Source organism: Pithys albifrons, chromosome 7, assembly GCF_047495875.1.
Source record: "Pithys albifrons albifrons isolate INPA30051 chromosome 7, PitAlb_v1, whole genome shotgun sequence".
Classification (NCBI taxonomy): Eukaryota; Metazoa; Chordata; class Aves; order Passeriformes; family Thamnophilidae; genus Pithys; species Pithys albifrons.
In genome coordinates, this window is record NC_092464.1 from 58,698,305 (window position 1) to 58,716,994 (window position 18,690).

Sequence of the window (18,690 nt, forward strand, 5' to 3'; positions counted from 1 at the left end):
TCTACACCACTGTCCCCAAAGCCATTCACAACTCCCTCTGGGACACCACAACCATCTCCTATGCAGGATGTGTCACACAAGTCTTTTCCTTTTCCTTTTCCATGTCGACAGAGTTTTCCCTCCTCACCATCATGTGCTACGACCGCTACGTTGCCATCTGCAAACCCCTGCACTATGGGACCCTCCTGGGCAGCAGAGCTTGTGCCCACATGGCAGCAGCTGCCTGGGCCAGTGGCTTTCTCAATGCTCTGCTGCACACAGCCAATACATTTTCCCTGCCCCTGTGCCATGGCAATGCCCTGAGCCAGTTCTTCTGTGAAATCCCACAGATCCTCAAGCTCTCCTGCTCACACTCCTACCTCAGGGAAATTGGGCTCCTTCTGGTTACTGCCTGTTTAGTGTTTGGTTATTTTGTTTTCATAGTTTTCTCCTATGTGCAGATCTTCAGGGCTGTGCTGAGGATCCCCTCTGAGCAGGGACGGCACAAAGCCTTTTCCATGTGCCTCCCTCACCTGGCCGTGGTCTCCCTGTTTCTCAGCACTGACGTGTTTGCCCACCTGAAGTCTCCCTCCTTGTCCTCTCCATCTCTGGATGTGGTGGTGTCAGTTCTGTACCTGGTGGTGCCTCCAACTCTGAACCCCCTCATCTACAGCCTGAGGAACCAGGAGCTCAAGGATGCTGTGAGGAAAATGATGACTTGATGCTCTCCAGAAGCATAAAACTGTTGTTTCTGTTGATGTCTGCATAGCATTCGGACTGGAACTCATTTCATCCCCATCCTGTTTTCTCAGCACTTTGGTGGGGGTCATGTGATCAGTTTATGCACAAATAATTTTTTTAATTATCCTCCTTTATAATCTAGTATGTTTCTTTGGAGTTTGACCCAGAGACTGTCTAAATGAGGATTTGTTCCACTTGAGTAGTTACACAAAATAAAGGACAGTGCAGTGACTTGTTTGATCCTTCTTCTTAGGCATTCAGAAAGGACAGCTCACTGCAGGACAGTGCATGTTTACAGAGAGGAGGGGACTCTTCAGAGCTGCCCTTTCTGCTTCCACACTCTCCTAAGCCCTTGTGTTGGTCCAAGGCCTTGGTTCTCTGCCAGCTTGGTCACATCCTGCTGTGTGTCCATCCTGGGCTCACAGCCAGGAACAGGCCATGGGCACTGCTGGGACACAGCTGGGCTGCACAACAGCAGCTCCATCAGGAAAGGGGTTCTCCTGAGGGCAGGACAGGAAGGCTTTGGGCTTCCTCTGAAGTTGCTCTTAAGAACATGCCTAAGGAAGAGACATTCAAGAGGCAACTTGTGCTGCTTTGTCTGCCCATGGCTCAGTGTGATGAGATCAGGGTCCCAGTGTGACTTTCAAAGGACTTAGTTCTGCTTCAGGTTTTACTTGTTGGTGGCCAGAGACCATGCAGATGAGATTAACCTTCCTGGGGCTCAACAGCTTGTGACAGGGCTGATGGCAGGAAAGTGATTTGCTTAAGACACTTTGGAGCTGCCAGGAGAACACGAGACCTGCAGCAACAGTGTGAGCAGGAGCTGACAGTGAATAGAGCCCAAGGAGACCAGGCCTGTCCAGCTCGGAGTCACCCAGAGATAATATTCTACATCTGAGTGTGAACTGAAAAAAAAGAGCCCTGCAACCCCAGGGAATACAGCAGGTTGAGGGAAAGGAGGCATGTGATTCATTTTACTTTCAATAAACATTCATAGTCTGGATCCACTGCAGCCCCCAGACCCATCTCCCAGCACTGGAACAAGGCAGGGCCCCTCTGAGCACCCTCCATGACCACACAAGAGCTTGTGTGGCAGGGGCTCAGTGGCAGGGACCACCATCAGCTGGCTCTGCCTCCCAGCCTGACCAGCACAGCCCAGCAGAGCCCCCCATGGCCCCAGGCACCGCAGCCCCTGTGCCCTGCAGAGCAGCATCCCCAGCTCGGGGGCTGTGGGGAGCACGGGGAGGGGCTGCAGGAATGGCTGGTCAGGCCAGCACAGACGTGTTTCCCTGGGGAAAGGCTCTGTGGGGAGATGGGATGTGCCAGAAGAAGAGCAGGACAGGCTGTGTGTGTAGAGGAGCCATGGAAAGAGGCTCTCCAGTCCCTGGAGCTGTAGGTGATGCCCGCAGAGCCCCACGATTGATTCTCTCCTGCTGTCCTGGGGAGTGTGGGTGGCCCTGGGGCTGCAGGAGATGCCTGAGATGATGGTCTCCTGAACATTCCAGACACAGAGTCACTGTCCCTGACCTCCTTTGCCTCCATTTCTTGCTGCAGGGCCAGACATGATTGTGCTGCTCTGTGGGGCTGGGGCTGGGGCAGGTGGATTGGTGGGACCAGGGAGGGGCTGGACTGGGCCATGCCAGGGAGAGGGAAACTCCAGTGTTGAGCTGAAGTGTGTGAGTGTGCAGGGTGGGGGCTCTGCAGGGCTGAGGTGCCTCCAGCCCCGGGCAGTGGCAGCAGGAGCCCAGGGAGACACTGCACCTGCTGCCAGGAACTGTCTGTGTGTGTGCAAGGGAAGGACTCGTGTCTCTGAACAGCCCTGGGGGTGTGAGCAGGGCATGAGCCCAGCTCAGGTGTGGGCACCTGTCAGAGCCCTGACATTTCTGGCTGTGACTGCAGGAACAACCTCCCTGTCCCAGGGAGATTCATCTCACCATCCTTGAGCATGCCCATTGCAAATGTCCATGTCTCCTCCATCCCTCTCCTCTGCCTTTATGTCCCTTTCTTCCCACACCAGGAAACAGCCTGGGGGAGTCTCCCCTGTGCAGTCAGAGAGGCTCTGTGAGCAGGAGTGACAGTGTTCTCCAGAAGGTGCATTTGTCCCCCTTGACATGGCCCAGAGCTCAGGACTGTGAAAACATTCCCAGGCACACACAGCTTGGAAAGATCATGGAACGCAAATTGGGAGAGGAAGAACAGAAGAGGCAAAATTAGGGATATGAAACCATCCCAGAGAAGTTCAGTAGCTCCTCTGAGTAATGTTTCTGCATTCAAAACACTGGTAGGAAATGTACTCTGATAAATAGCTGCACAAATATTTTCAGATAAACAGTGAGTGAATCAGATTAATAGAACAAGTGTGTGGTCTTGTCAGTAAAAAGAAAATGATGAAAAAACCTTGAAATTAAAAATAAACAGCACATCATAATGATAGGCAAGAAAGTCTTCAACAATTACCAGGATTTCTTGTCTGCAGAGGTTTCAACTACCTCCTAAAACCCACACTCCTGGCTTCAGGCCATGACTTCCCAGAGCAGTCACAGAGTTGGCCACTGCCCCAGAGATGCCCCAGGGCAGCTCAAGGACCCAAGTGTGAAAAGTCCCCCAGAGTGTCTGTGAGCCCTTCTGGAACAGGAGCTGCTGGGCAGGAAGGACCAGCTGGGGAGGGGCAGGGAATCCCCCCCTGCAGCACTGCTGGCCAGGCTGAGGAGGGTCCTCTCCAGCACAGCAGAACATCCTGTCCCCTTGGGGGCTGGGCTGTCAGGTGTGTTCCCAGAACTGACTGGCCAAGCTGGGCAGGCAGATGCTCAGGGATCATGAAGGGTGTCACAAAGCTGAGTCCATGCAGCTGAAGGATTTGGGGAGGTCAGGAGGAACTGGGACAAAAGGGATGGGATATTTGGGGGAGGAAAGAGGGGCTTGGCCAACAGAGAGGAAAGATTTTGGTGAGATAAAACCAAGTTCAGGTAATGCTGAGGGTGTTGAAACACTGACTGTGCAAACACTCCTGATGGACCTTTACCTATAATTTGTGTACCATTGCAACTTCTGTGAGGATAACTTGATACTCCTAATTTCACCCCCAGCAATCTTCTCTCAGGAACCAAAGGGACCCTGGGACACTGTGGAAAGCCTTGGAACCAAGGGGCCATTCTGACACTTGGGAACCTCATGGAATCAGAGTTCCTTTGTGACCCTGCAGGACCTCAAGGAAACAGAAGCCCATTTTGACCCTGTGGAGCCTCATGGAATCCAGGGATCATTGTGACACTACAGGGCCTCATGGACTCCAAGGAACCCCGGGACACTGCAGAAATTCATGGAATCAAGGGGACATTATGACACTCCAGGGTGTCATGGATTCAAAGGAATCCTGAAATATTTTGGAATCTGATGGAATCATTGTGCAACTGTAACACTACAGAAACTTATGGAATCAAGAGGCAATTCTGACCTTTCAGGGCCTCATGAAACAAAAGGGACCCTGGGACACTGTGGAAACTGATGGAAAATGGGACCATTGGGACACTGCAGGGCCTGAAGGAACCAAAGGTATCCTGGGACACTGCAGAGCTCACGGAACCAAAGGGATCATTGTGACATGTGGGGCCTCTTGGAACAAAAGGGGTCTTGAGACAGTTTTTAACCTCATAGACTCAAGGGGTCATTGACACACTGTGGAACCACAGGGAACCAGGATGCCACCTGGACACTGCAGGGCCTCACAGAACTAAAGCAATCCTGTGACAGTATGGAACATTGGGGACATATTTTGGGTCTGGCTGAGCTGGAGCTCATTTACCCACAGCAGCCCTCCCAGTGCTGGGCTTTGTGTTGGGAGCTGGAAAGGTGCTGAGAACACACCAATGTATTGGCTACTGCTGAGCAGGGCTGGCACAGCCCCACCACTGCAACGTTCCTTCCTGAACTGAGGGCAAGGTCCTGGGAAGGGACACTGTCAGGCCAGCTGAGCCAGACTAACCAGAGGGATATTCCAAACCATGGGATGTCAGCTCAGATATAAAAGCTGAGGAAAGGAGGAGGAAGGGGGGTGTTCATTGTTTCCAATGTTTGCCTGCTGAGCAGCTGCTCCGTGTGCTGAAGCCTGGCTTGCTGGGACATGGCCAGAAATCACTGATGATGGGGAGTAGAGAATAAATCTTGTAATTTTCCTCTTTCTTTGTGTGCAAACTTTGGCTTTTGATTTAGTAAAGTGCCTTATCCCAACCCAACAGTCATTTTTTATTCTATTCTCTCTCCCCTGTCCATCTGCCACTGCTGGGGACTGGAGGCACCTCAGCCCTGTGGGGTGTCACCTGCTCTGCCCCTCTCTGAGATGCCCCACGGCCTGAGGGATGGACACAGGGGGAGCTCTGTGCTCAGAAGCACATCCCAGTGCTGCATCCTGGGGGTTTTCCAGGGGATGTGGGGCCCAGAGTGAAGTGACCTCGAGACACTGTGTGTCCCACAGCCCTTCCCAGCACCTCCAGGATTAGCTGATGGTCTTTGTGTTCTCTTGGGTTCATCTCCCCCACATACACACTGTGCATGCTGAAGTTTCCTCTGTACAATTGCAGCATGGCCTTGTGAGCTGCTCATTTGGTGTCCCCATGGAGGGACAAACAACCTGTCAGTGGTGGGTGAGAGGCCAGGGCTGGGAATGGTGTTTGCAGGGAGTGATCTGTGACAATTGCCCTGGGGCCCCTTGCCCAGGGTGTCCAGGAAACAAAGACAAAGCCCAGACCCTGCTCTGCTGCTCCTTCAGGTGTGTCCCTGGAGGTCTGGCTGTGGAAGGGACACTGCTGTGCCCTCTCTTGCTCTCACACACTTTGGCTCTTCACTGTGCTTTTCTGCAGCAGGGCAGTTTCCTGGGGCTTCACAGCCTATGAGAAGACACCAGTTCCTTACAGCCCCAGGACTTGTCACCTCCTCACCCACTCCATAGAGCTGTGGAGGTGTCCTACTGCTCTCCTGCACTCCCCATTCCACACCCCACATCACTCTGCTCCAGGAGCATCCTGTGAGGAACCAGAGATGGGTGGCAGGGCTTGGCTGTCCTGCTTGGCAAAGTCCATCAGGCACTTTCACAGCCACATTCCACAGTCCCTTTTCCACCTGTAACCAGTAACTCTGAGCTGCTGCTTCCCCAGACCCAGGGAGGGTCTTTTTGTCTGCTCATTCCCTCCAGGGTCTCTTTTCAGTCATGGCCTCAGTGGGGTTTGCTGACACTCTCAGGAACTTGAAGGTTTGATGATGAATTTTTCTTTTTTAGAGTTTTTTTTCAGTTTTCAAATCTTCAGTTCAGGAATTCAGTGCCAGAGTGCTCATTAACATTCAAAACATCCTAACAAGACAAGCCTTTGGGAATAATTTATATTAAGGCTTCAATTCTTTTATGCTTCATATAGACAGATACCAGAAGTGAATTCAAAGTGAGTTAGTACAGTGACAAAAAATGAAGAAATACAGTTTTTGTCCCATTTCCTTTTTCCTGTTTACACACTGAGAGCAGCAAACCCTAATTGATATTGTTCCCAAGCACCAGGGATGGTCTCCTTGTCTGCTCTTTCCCTTCATGGTCTCTTTTCACTGATGGCATTTTAACAAAACAAACCCCTGGGAATAATTTACTTTTACATTTTCAAATCTTCTGTGGTCAATTACAGAGATCTCAGAAATGCATTCAAAGTGAACATCTTATACTTTAAAAACAAAAACAGAAGCAAAAATCTGTCTTTTGCGTAGCCTGTTTATTTTTGCCTGTTTATACATTATTATCAGCAATTCCCTATTGATATTGACCCAGAGCATCTCCTAATTCAGTGTGAATAGATATGAAAATCAAGACCCTTTTTGTCTGACAATCCATCAGACTTTATCCCTAATCCCCACCCCACCACTTCCCTCATCACATCCCTGGCACTCAAAGCAGCCTTGTGCAATCTGAGCTTCCTCCACTAAAGGCTGGACCTGCAGGTTTCAGCTCCTGGGCACCAACTCCCACCTGCTGTACTTGGAGAAAGAGCTGCAGGAGACACACAGGGATGTTCATGTATTGTCAGCAAACAAAACCAAAGGAAGGCACAGCTCAAAAATAGAAGAAATTCCTCTGCTGTATTTTAAGTTCACATTACTGACGTCCACTTTCCACACCAGGCAATTTTAGACCAATGGAAAACATGTTATGTGTCAGGCACAGATCTAAAGGTCCCTCCAAGCGCTCCCTACCCCAATTCTGTCCATTTTGCTCTTTGCACACAAGAAGTCACACACTGAAGTCAGAAGTTCCCTTGATCCAGAGCAGGAGGAAAAGAGAGAAAGTGAATGAATTACTTTGTTGTGCAGAGCTAAATCTCCACTAATCCAAATATTTTGGGGTTACAGGAATTTTATTGGGCATGTTCTGCAGCATTTGTTCAGATGACAACAGGTTAGGTGGGATTGTTGATCTGCTGGAGTCCAAGAAGGCTCTGCAGAGGGGTCTGGACAGGCTTGATTTATGGGCCCAGGCCAACCGGATGAGGTTCAGCAATGCCAAGTGCTGGGTCCTGCCCTGGAGTCACAACCACTCCAAATCCCTGGTCATGCCCTGTAACTGTTCTCCACATCCTGTCCTGTGTCCTTAATCCCTCCATTTCAAGGAACGTTTTGGAATAAGGGAGCTTTGTACTCTGGGTATGGAGGGAGATCCAAGTGTCACTGGAGTAGGAACTCATCAGGTTTGTGCTCTTTAGGGGTTGAGGAACTGGTGACACTTAGAGACACAGAAAATCTCCCTTCATTGCCCACAGTACAAATTAAACAGGATACAATTTTTAAACTCCGCAGCTCTTTGTGCATCTTTCCTCAGCCACAGCAACCAGGATAAGCCCCGTCCTTGCTGTGCTGGTCCCACAGCCCAGGGTGCTCCTGGCCTCCCTTGCTGCCAGGGCACACGGCTGCCTCCTGCCCAACTCCTGCCCACCCACAGCTGCCTTACAGGGCTGCTCCCAGCCAGGCAGCTCCCAGCCTGTGCCATGGCCAGGGCAGTGCCCTGCAGGGGCACACACTGCCATGTGTCCCTCTGCCATTGCAGGAGGTTCCTGCCAAGACGGGCTCTCCTCCTCCCTGAAGCTTTCCCTGAGCACAGAGGCCTGAGAGACCTTTCCAGTCAAGACTCAGGCAGAGAAGCCATGGAGTCCCTCAGCCCCACAGCAGTGTCTGCTGGAATTAAATCCCCCTCCCCATCCCACAGCAGCCCTGCATTTCCCTCCTTCAGCCTTGGTCTCCAGCACAGCCACTGAGGCTCTTTTGGCTCTTGACTTTTCCTGCAGCCACCAACTCCAGGGGAGCTTTGCCTTCCCCACAGTCCAACGTTCACAACACAGGCCATGCCCAGGAATTCCTTGTCTGTGCCTGGCCTTGCTGTCAACCCCTGGCAGAGATTCCATGGCCCCTTTGTGCCCCACTGCCCCACAGCTGGTCCCACAGCTCCCTGTGCAGCCCAAACCCAGGCCAGGAGCATCCATGGTGGGGAATGGCCCCTCTGATGCGATGCCCAGGGCAGTCCTTGGCCTTGGTGACAGAAGACTGGGTGGCTAATAAGCTATGATAAAATTAATAGTTACTTCTTTTTTATAACAGTGAAGTTACAAGGAGAAAAAAAAGGAAAATTGTATAAGAGGAGAGACTTGGTCTCTCATGAAATGCACTGGGTGTCACTGACAGAGCAAAGCAGGCAGTCTCTTCCTGCTGAAAAGCATCCAGTCATCATTTTCCTCACAGCATCCTTCAGCTCCTGGTTCCTCAGGCTGTAAATGAGGGGGTTTAGTACTGGAGGCACCACCGAGTACAGAACTGCCACCACCAGATCCAGGGATGGGGAGGACATGGAGGGAGGCTTCAGGTAGGAAAACATACCAGTGCTGACAAACAGGGAGACCACGGCCAGGTGAGGGAGGCACGTGGAAAAGGCTTTGTGCCGTCCCTGCTCAGAGGGGATCCTCAGCACAGCCCTGAAGATCTGCACATAGGAGAAAACCATGAAAATGAAACATCCCATAAATAAAAGAACACTAGCCACAAGAAGCCCAAGTTCCCTGAGGTAGGAGTGTGAGCAGGAGAGCTTGAGGATGTGGGAGATTTCACAGAAGAACTGGCCCAGAGCATTGCCCTGGCACAGGGGCAGGGAAAATGTATTGGCTGTGTGCAGCAGAGCATTGAGAAAGCCACTGGCCCAGGCAGCTGCTGCCATGTGGGCACAAGCTCTGCTGCCCAGGAGGGTCCCGTAGTGCAGGGGTTTGCAGATGGCAACGTAGCGGTCGTAGCACATGATGGTGAGGAGGGAAAACTCTGTCGACATGGAAAAGGAAAAGGAAAAGACTTGTGTGACACATCCTGCATAGGAGATGGTTGTGGTGTCCCAGAGGGAGTTGTGAATGGCTTTGGGGATAGTGGTGTAGATCCAGCCCAGGTCTGTGAGGGACAGGTTGAGCAGGAAGAAGTGCATGGGGGTGTGCAGGTGGTGGTCGCAGGCTATGGCGCTGATGATGAGGCCGTTGCCCAGGAGGGCAGCCAGGGAGATGCCCAGGAAGAGCCACAAGTGCAGGAGCTGCAGCTGCCGCGTGTCTGCCAATGACAGGAGGAGGAACTGGCTGATGGAGCTGCTGTTGGGCATTTGCTGCCTCTGGATGTGGGGCACTGTCCAAGGAGGAAATAAGAGTGACAAGTCAGGGGAGAGGTTTCTGAATGCCGCCAGACACTGTTAAAAGCAGACAAAGCCATCACAGGCCACTAAATATCTCAGCCTGTCTCAAAGTCCCAAGATCCCAAGGATACACATGGCTCATATCACCAACCCAACAATATTTCCTGGGATGGGCACAGCATCTCTGCTCCTCTCCACTGGGGATTTCAGATAACATAATTGTGCCATGAGGATTATTTGCATTCTTGAGGGCAGCTCCCATCTTGGAAGGACACCTCAGAAGAGACACAAATGTCCTAACAAAGGAGATTGATTCTGGGAAAAACACCTCATTCTCCAGGCCCACAGACTTCCCTGCCTATAGCCCCACTGGTCACAGGAAAATTGGAATGTCTCATTCCCAGGGAGAAAATTTTGAGGGGGATCACAGGATCAGTGATTGAGTCTGTAGTTCGAACTCTCCTTCCCTGTAAGCCTGACTGAGAGAACAAGGAAAGAACCTCAGTAACAAGGGCAAGTTAAGAAACCAGGAAATACACAGGGAAGGTCCAGTGGGGAGAGACCAGGGTGGAGCTCACTGGAAACTCAGGGCAGCATCACCCTGAGCCAGCTGTGCCACCTCCCAGATACCAGCAGTGCCAGGTAGTTGTTCTCAGCACCTGTTCAGCTCCTCAGAGTTCCCTCTGCTATTCAAACCACACGGTATGTGGCTTGAGAGCTTGATAGAAATCCCTCTTTTCACCTTGTCCTTGAAGTATCCCCTGGAAAATATCCTGCAGTGCTCTGGTTCTGTAAGCAGTCCTTAACTATGAAACTCTCACTTGATAGCAGAGGAAACCTGTCCTGCCCTGCCCTGCCCTGCCCTGCCAGGGTTTGCTCTTTCCACCCACAGCCTCTCCCCCAGCATTGAGGGAGCTCCCCAGACCAGCTGAGAGCTGCCCCTGGCAGGTGGCAGAGCTTCTGCCATGGCACAGCACCCTGGGGTGCAGGACCCTGCTCTGCAGGACAGTTTGGGCAAGCCTGGGTGGCACAGCCAGGGTTCAAACCCTACAGCCATCCCTGGGAGGCGGGAACCCTGTTGGGATGTCCCTGGGATGGTGCAGCAGAGAGTTCCTGCTTTGCAGCACGTCCTCCTCTTCAGCACCAGAGACACTGTGATATCCCACATTAGAGACCCCCCAGGCTGTGGGATGTGCCAGCGTTGGGAGATCTTCCCACAAACTGCACATACATTGCCCTTCATGCAGACTTACCTTCTGAAAGCCTGGAAAGATTCCTCTTCTGTGGATCTTCCTCTCAACTTTCCTCACATCCCAGACTGTAACCTCTCTCTGCCCTGCTTTTCTGCCCTCGGTGTGTGCAGGCAGTGCCCTGAGCCCTGCTGGGCTGTGCACAGGAGCTGCTACTGGGCAGAGCTGTCTCTCTGCAGTGCTGCCCGCTTGCCAGGAGCTCCCTGTGTGCCAGGAGCCCGGCCCAGCTCAGCAGCACAGCAACAGCCCAGGGCAATTAATGGCCCTCTGGGGGGGTTGGTGCTGAGTCCCTGAACATCAGACCCTGAGGAAAGGTGCAGGAACCTCTTGAGAAAGCAAAGTCTGAATCAAACTTTAAAGTTTCTTTTGTAGTTAATGGGTCCCTCTGAGGGACATAACTGAGAAAGTGTCCCCAGATTCCAGTTAGAAAACAAAGAGACAATGATGACAAACATGGACTAGGAAAGAAAGGTCACTCTTATACTGAGGAAAGTAAGAAGCATTTCATTAACCCAAAGGTCACAGCCATGACCCCCAGCCCTGGGAAGGGAGATCCTGTCCCTCCCTCATTCCTCAGGACTCTTCCTGGGGCACTGGTATGTGGGATGTGCCGTGCCAGGGGCAGGAGGATGGGGTGGCACCTCCCAGGCTGCTGAGCAGGGACAAGGAGGCAATGAGGCCCCAGGGCTGCAAGGCTCACTTGTCTCCTCATGCCATCAGGGGCACACACAGCAGCCATGGCCAAAGGCCTGCACAAGTTGGCTCTCTTGGGGCCTTTCAGCTTCTGCACATCCCTGTCTCCTCTCCAGCCCAGGCTGTCCTACGGTGTCCATGCCCTGCCCCTTTCCCTGCAGGCTGTTGGCATCCCCCGGCTGCCCCACCTCGCTGGCCCCTTCCTGCACTGACATCTCTCCCTCCTCCCTGGCTCTGCCTTGGCACACAAAGCCTTGGACTGATCCAGACTTTTTCAAGGGGTTGTGTTGCACCACAGCACTGCCCTTGGGCAGAAATTCCTTTCTCCTTGTGTGCAGTCTGGACCTCCCCAGTTTCCCTTCAAGGCCTCTCAGGCTTCTCCGGTTCTTTCCTCAGTCTCCACACCACTGGGCCCAGGGCTTGGAGGCTTCCAAACCCCTTCATACGATATCTCTGGTATTTAGCCATGAAAATGTTGTGCTCTTAGTGCAGGAGAGACACAGTGACACTTTTTGCCAAAGGTTGTATTGGCAGAACAAGGCACAGGATCTGGAACTGAATGAGGGGAGATTTCCATTGGATGTCAGGAAGAAATATTTTGTGCTGAGGGTGGCAGGAACCTGGGCCAGGTTACAGAGTAAGTGGAAACCCCATTCCTGGAGCTGCCCAAGGTTTGGAATTTTGTACAACCTAAACTTGTGGAAGGTGTCCCTGAGTAATTGAAGTGCACTTGGACTAGTGGCTATTTTAGGTCTCTGCCAACCTAAACAGTTTATTATTCTTTTATTCTTATATTCCCAACTCCTTCTCCACAGGGTTGCAAATACCGACATGCACCATGTTGGCATTTTAATGTGACCTAATCCCCAACATTTTATGAAAATGGAAAAACAGTCCTTTTAGGGACATGAATTTCAATGACGTTGGAGGAACCTTTCAAACCTCAAAAGTTACAAAGGAACTAATGGAGATTTCCAACATCTCTGCATGAAAGGCTCCCCAAGTGATCAGTGACAGTCCCCCAGGATGGCCTTGCAGCTGAGGTTGGGGGTTTTCTCACTCAGGTCCAGAGACTAAGGATGGGCAGCCAGAAAGTGCATTTAGGGACAGTGTAAGACTTGCCATGGGGTGTCTAGGAAATGAATGAAGTGATATGTGGAGGAACAGGCATGAGAAAATAGAGAGAAAAGGGTATGAAAGGAGAAGAGCATGTGCAAGCAAGTGACTGGTCAGTGCCTTTCCCTTGCCATGTCCTGCAACTGATCCCACAATCTTTCCCATTTTCTTAATCCCTCCATTGCTAAGAAATCTCTGGGAGAAGGGATCTCTGTGCTGTGAGTGTGGGGGGTGATCCAAGTGCCAACCTCTACAGTGGGAGCCACAAACCATCAGGTCTTGAGTCTTTTGAGGGTTCAGACACTGCTGAGAAAGATGTGTGTGCACAGAACACTGGTGGGGGTGTGGGCGGGTGGAACCACCAGGGAACATCAAACTAGAGTAACCAGTGATTGGCAGAGGCCTGGGAGCCGCTGTCTGAGATCATCTTCTGAGGGATCCACATTGTCTGGGTGTCTCTGGAGCTCCACATCTTCTCCTGACATGGCAGAGCACACAAACAGCCCATCCTTGTCTCCCTTTCCCCACTCACTGTGCTTTGATTTGGCTCAGAAACCTCCCAGGGTCCCTTCCAGGATGAGTCCCTGTGCATTTCCCTCCCTCGTGGACCTTCCCTTCCTGATGCAGCATCTGTGGGGCAGCAGAGCTGGGTCAGTGCAGGGCCAGGGCTGGCTGTGACAGGGGCCATGAAGCCACTGCCAGGAGGTGACAGGAAGGACAGTTTGCAAAGAAAAAATTTAGATGTGGGGACTTTGTTTTTTGAGGAAAGGAAGGCTTGTCTGATGCTGGCAAGTGAAGAGGATGAAAGACAAGGGGTGTTGAGGGAAACAGGGAATGCTTATCCTGGAGATGAGGAAAAGACTTTTTCCCCAGTTTCAGGGCCAGTGCAGAGCAGGGTGGCCACAAGCCCAGGCTGCCTTCCCGCCTGCCAGGGTTGGTGGGGCTGTGTGACAGAGCTGCCCCCAGAATCAGAACCTGGGGGGCTCTCCCACCTCCCCCACTCCTTCAGCTCTCCAAGGATGGCAATTTTTGTTGTGTGGGTTCCCTGATGTGCTGGATGACCTCACAATGCTCCCTGGCCAGAATGTCTCCTGAGGGCCACCCAGGCTGCTGCAGTGGAAGTGACCTCACAACCATCACATTCCAGTCATATCCCCCATGCCTGGCCTCCCCTTTTCTCTGCCCCTGTCTTGTCTCTGATTATATTGTAGGAATGGTTTTAATTAGCCTTTTAATGAACTGCTTGAATTAATGACAAGTTGTGTGTTGGGGCTTAAATCACTTTTAGCCAGCACTCAGCAGAATTTAACCAAAGCTGCCATTGTGAGAACACAGCTTGGGAAAAGCCTCCCTGAGTGGTCTGAGGCACAACCCATTGCCTTCTGCACCCACAGCACAAGAAATATCAGCTGCCCTTTGTGCCAATGGATCTGCAGTATCTGGAAAGGAAGAAGTCTTGTCAGAAATGGACATGTGAAGAAGATGGAAAACTTCTCCAAATGCCTTAAAAACAGAACCTTTACTGTTATATAAATGCATGTCACAACATGGATTCTTTTGTTCTCTTTTGCCTTGTCACTGTCCTTTTCCCAAAATCCCACAATATAACTGTTACCTCGTCACTCAGGGATGCATGTAGTGTCCTGGAGGAAGCTTCAAGTTTTCTTATTGGTTCTTATTTACTCTTTTCTCTTGGTTGTTAACCCTGGATTTCTACTGGTAATAGTCCAAATCCCCCCTTGCTCACTATTGGTGGTATTTTGAGTCCCCCAAAACCTTTATATACCCCTACCCTTTATCAATAAACTCTCTCTCTCATTCCTCTCCTGTGGTCTCTGTGTGGCTCTTTTTGGGCTCCTTGGAGACCTCGTGGTGGGGGACAGAGTGGGAGCACATCCCCTCCAGGTAACAGGCTGACTCCCAGGGCCTGGAGTCCCTCTCAGCCATTGCATCCCTTTCTATGGGGCTGGACCTGGTGGGTCTTTCTGCAATACTGCCTTTAATTTCCCTTTTGGAAGGTGTATATTTTCCCCTGTTGGGAGAGGTTTGGCCTCAAGCCTCTATGCACAACACACCATCCAGGAGCTGACAGGCTGGCCAAGGTCACTGCAACCTTGAGCCAGCCATGAGGCAGGTAAACAACCTCGAAGCCCAGGAAAAGCACAGCCTCGGTGGCACCAGCCCCGTGCTGCCTCCTCGTGCACACAGCCCTCCCACCAATCAGAGCAGCCTGCCGCCTCGAGGACAGAGCCTCTTGCCCTACCCCAAGCTGTTATTGTCCACATGTTCACCCCAAGGAGTTATATTAACCCACTAATTCCCTAATGCAGTTGAAGGTTCCTGCTGCTATTACTTGGTGTACGGCTCTATCTCTATGAGAACACGCACGTGCAACCAGAAGCCCGAACCCAGGGTTGCATTGGGGTGGGTGGCGAGGGCACGCAAAGCCTCTCGCAACGCCAACCTTCCCCAACATTCTCCAGCTGGGTCAAGATGTTGGGGTCTGTCACAGCTGCCTGAAATAACTCAGAATCATAGAGTGTCCTGAGTTTCAGGGACCTTAAAAGATCACCTGGGTACAACCTCAGTGACATGGACATGCACAACTTCCACTAGACTAAGTTGCCCAGAGCTCTGCCCAGCCTGGTCTTGAACACTAGAGATGGAGCAGCCACAGCTTCTCTGGGAAACCTGTGCCAGACTCTCAGCACCCTCACAGGGAAGAATTTCTTCCTAATACCTCATCTAAACTTATCCTCTGTCAGTGTGAAGCCATTGCCTATTTTCCTGTCACTCCAGGCCCTGGTAAAATGTCTCTCTCTCCATCTTTCTTGTTGTCTTGTTTCAGGTTCTGGAAGGTCACATTCAGGTCACCCCAAAGGTTCTCTTCTCCCAGCCGAACAATCCCAGCTCTCCCAGCCTTTCCTCACAGCAGAGCTGCTCCATCCCTCTGATCATCCTGGTGCTTCATCTGGACTCACTCCAACAGGTCCAAGTCCTTCCTGTGCTGGGACCCACAGCTGGATACAGCACTGCAGGTGGGGTCTCACCTGAGAGGGCAGAGGGGCTGAATCCCCCTCCCCTGCTGCACAGGCTGCTTTGGAGACAGCCCAGGACACCACTGGTCACCACTTGCCTTGGTGACCAAAGATCCAGTAACACATCCCCCCTGGAAAGGCCTCCTGACCTGGGTCAGGAAGTTTCCCCCCATGCATTCCAGGAGTCTCCTGCAGTGTCCAGAACCCTCCATGTTGCTTTCCAAGGAGGTGTTCAGAGGATTGAATTCCCTCAGCAGGACAAGGGCCTGTGAGCTCGATGCCTCCTGTGAGCTCCAGGTGAGACCATTCCCACCTATTTCATCTCCTAAACCAGAGTCACACATCCTGTACCCTGGAGGGGATGGAAAGGAAAAGTGATTTGATGATTTAGGGAGTCTTACAGGAAGCCACTGTAACAGATGTGTGAGATGAGTGCAAAGCTGATCATCCAAACCCCAGGGGTGTCACTGACACTGGTCACTGCTCCCCTGTGTCAGGTGAGAGAGCTCCACCTCAGAAACCTCAGGGAACTCCTTGTATGAGATGGGGCAGGGGCAGTGCTGGGCAGGAAAGGTTCAACTGGGTCCTGGGAACATTTCTAGGCAGAAATGTATCCAAAAACCATCCAGAGGGAAACAAATGTTAAGCTCTTAATATTCTTTTTAGTTCTCCTCCTTGTGTTACAGGGACACAAATACCTGATGCTCTTATGTAGGTTCCCTGGACCCTCTGCCCAAGATCCATCTGCAGCTCCAAAGGGCTCCTCATGTCCTGCAGGTCCTCTGTGACACCTGCCAGTGCCAGGGAAGGACCTCAAATAAACCTGAGCCTCCAGTGGCACTGGGTACTGATGGTCAGTCAATGCAGCTCAGCCTGAAACCCAAACAGTGTTCTTCAATATCTTGATTTTTCAGTAACCTCTTTCTATCAATTGAAATGATTCAATACTTTCAATGAAATGTCAATACAATTTCTGCCATGTCAGAATGTGAATTTTCAGGATGTGTGTTGATTGCAGGAGAGGATTTATCAGAATCATAGAGGTGATGAGTCATTGCATCAGAGAATCACTTGGATTGGAAAAGCCCTCCAAGGTCACCCAGTCCAACCATAACCCAGCACTGCCAAGTCCACCAATGTCCCAAGGTCCACATCCCAGGTCCCTGGGAGTGTTTCACTGACAACAAGGAGAATTTTGGGTGGACACCTTTACACACACAGATATTGTTGTGTTCACACATCTCTGCCTGTGTTTGTGTGTGTGAATTGACTGTGATGTGAATGTTGTTATTGTGAATCTGTAACTGAGTCACTGTTGAGATTGCAGCAAATTCTGTGTAATCCCTTGATAACTGTTACATTGGTCAATGATTAAGTGCTATTAATCCCTTTTCCCCCTTTTGTATGCAAACCCTTTGCTTTCTGACCCTCTTCCATCCCAAGTCTCTGTGTAAATCATCCCCTTTCCTTCAAAAATATATGGGCTTTTTGAGGTCCACTTTGAACTTTTCCTTCTTACTTAAACTACCAAACTCCAATTACTACAGGTCTTTAAGAGTTGAAGACAAATAAAGGAAGAGAAATATTTTTTTCTTCTGCGTTTTAATGAGCCCCACTGTGTATTTGGAGATGAGTCCATGATTCTCAGGAAGTGAGAGAAGATTGAAAAAGTGACTCAAGAAGTCAGAAGGAAAACTCCAAGTCCCTTGAAGCACCAATGGGCCCCAGTGAGGGCAGGCACTGACAAAGCCTCCCTCCCTCCTGGCACAGCAGGTCCTGTCCCTCACAGGTGGCTCAGGGCTGTTTGTGGGGCAGTGGGATGGGAGGGGGAGGAACAACAAATGTGCAACTCTGTGCAACCCCTCCCAGCCTCCTCAGGGATGGGTGAGGAAGAAACAAAGTCCAGAACCTCAAAAGAAAGTTCCTTCTGCTGTTCTAAGTGGCAGAGGCAGCTGCCAGAGCCCAGGGGACAAAGCCCTGGGTGTCTTTGTGCCTTCCAGCCCTGCCAGAGCCCTTGGCCATCTGTCCTGCAGCCTGTCCTGCCCTGTCCCTGCTGCTCCTCTGGCCTTGCAGGCTGCACACACCCATCCTGCTTTGCCACCAGCCCTCCCAGCAGCATTTCTGTGCCCTCACTGATGTCTCTGCTCCATCTCTGGCTGTTCCCTGGAACACAAAGCCATGGGATGATACTGACTCCTTCTTGGTGAAACCTTGCACCACAAGGCTCCTCTCTGAGTGACATTTCTTTTTCCTCCCTTCCACTCAGAAACTTCCAAGCTGCACTTTGTGACTTTCTTTCTCTTTCCAGTACCAAGAAAAGCTCTGTCATCCTGGCAGAATCACAGAATATGCTGAGCTGGAAGAGGCCTGTAAGGATAATTGAGTCCAACCCTTACCCCTGCACAGGACCATCCCCAAGAGTCTCACCATGTGAGGATCATCCAAGCGCGTCTTGAGCTCTATCAGGCTTGGTGCTGTGACCAGTGCCCCAGGGAGCCTGTCGAATGCCCAACCAGATCTTCCTTGGACCATCTCCAGTTCTTCCTCATTCCTCCACAATGGGGAACCTCAAACCCAGACACATCAGTCCAGATGTGTTACCCCAGGGCTCATTCAAAGGGGGTGACACCTCCCTTGTCTGGGTGGCCACACTCCCCCAAGGCAGCCTCATGTCCAGTTGTCCTTATTAACTTTGATCCTGAGCCCCTGTGCCTCAGGACATCCCTCACACAGCCCAGCCCTCCTCCTCGGGGTCACTCCAGAGCTATTCAGGTCCCTGCCCTCATCTCTGGGTCATTGTGACCCCAGGGCAGGACTGGCCTCTTTGCCTTCTAAACCTCCAGCAGGTTTGTGTTGCCAGAGCCCGGAGGTCCTCAGGGCCCCTGAGAGGGACTCTCAGCTGGGGCAGCTCTCAGGGTGTGTGCACAGGTGGCTCAGCTGCCTCTGGGTGCCCAAGGCTGCTGCTGCCTGTCAGGGAGGTGACAGATGTGACCTGGCAGCCCCTTCCCAGCCACGGGCCCCTGGAGATGCTGAGGCACAGCTGACTCCTCACAGCATTGCCATCCGTTGTGGAAAAGAAGCTGGAGAGGTGAGAAGAGCAGGGAAAAGGAGAGGGTGTGTTATAGGCACCGAGGCGTTGGCTAGATAAATCAACGTTTATTTTATTTTATAAGGAAAAAAAAGGTTA

The 18,690-nt window shown here is 51.5% G+C and overlaps 4 protein-coding genes across 4 annotated transcripts in view; 2 read left to right on the forward strand and 2 right to left on the reverse strand.

Annotated features, from left to right (window-relative positions):
• Positions 1 to 18,690, reverse strand: part of LOC139673811 (zinc finger protein 850-like) — a 685,564-nt gene that overhangs the window by 131,024 nt on the left and 535,850 nt on the right. The gene's annotated exons all lie outside the window — the stretch shown is intronic.
• The window catches only part of LOC139674242 (olfactory receptor 14J1-like), a 232,700-nt gene that overhangs the window by 33,957 nt on the left and 180,053 nt on the right, over positions 1 to 18,690 (forward strand). The gene's annotated exons all lie outside the window — the stretch shown is intronic.
• On the forward strand, positions 132 to 701 carry LOC139674230 (olfactory receptor 14J1-like). The gene has a single exon (XM_071560419.1). It carries the CDS (start codon positions 132 to 134, stop codon positions 699 to 701), a length of 570 nt encoding a protein of 189 aa, XP_071416520.1.
• On the reverse strand, positions 8,399 to 8,995 carry LOC139674232 (olfactory receptor 14J1-like; the record flags this gene model as incomplete). Its single annotated transcript, XM_071560421.1, has 1 exon — positions 8,399 to 8,995. A coding segment is annotated over one exon (597 nt), but the record flags the coding sequence as incomplete, so codon positions are not given.

What these genes read in the sequence shown, in the direction of transcription:
- LOC139674230 (XM_071560419.1), top strand. Translation starts at nt 132, where the DNA reads ATGTGCTACGACCGCTACGTTGCCATCTGCAAACCCCTGCACTATGGG.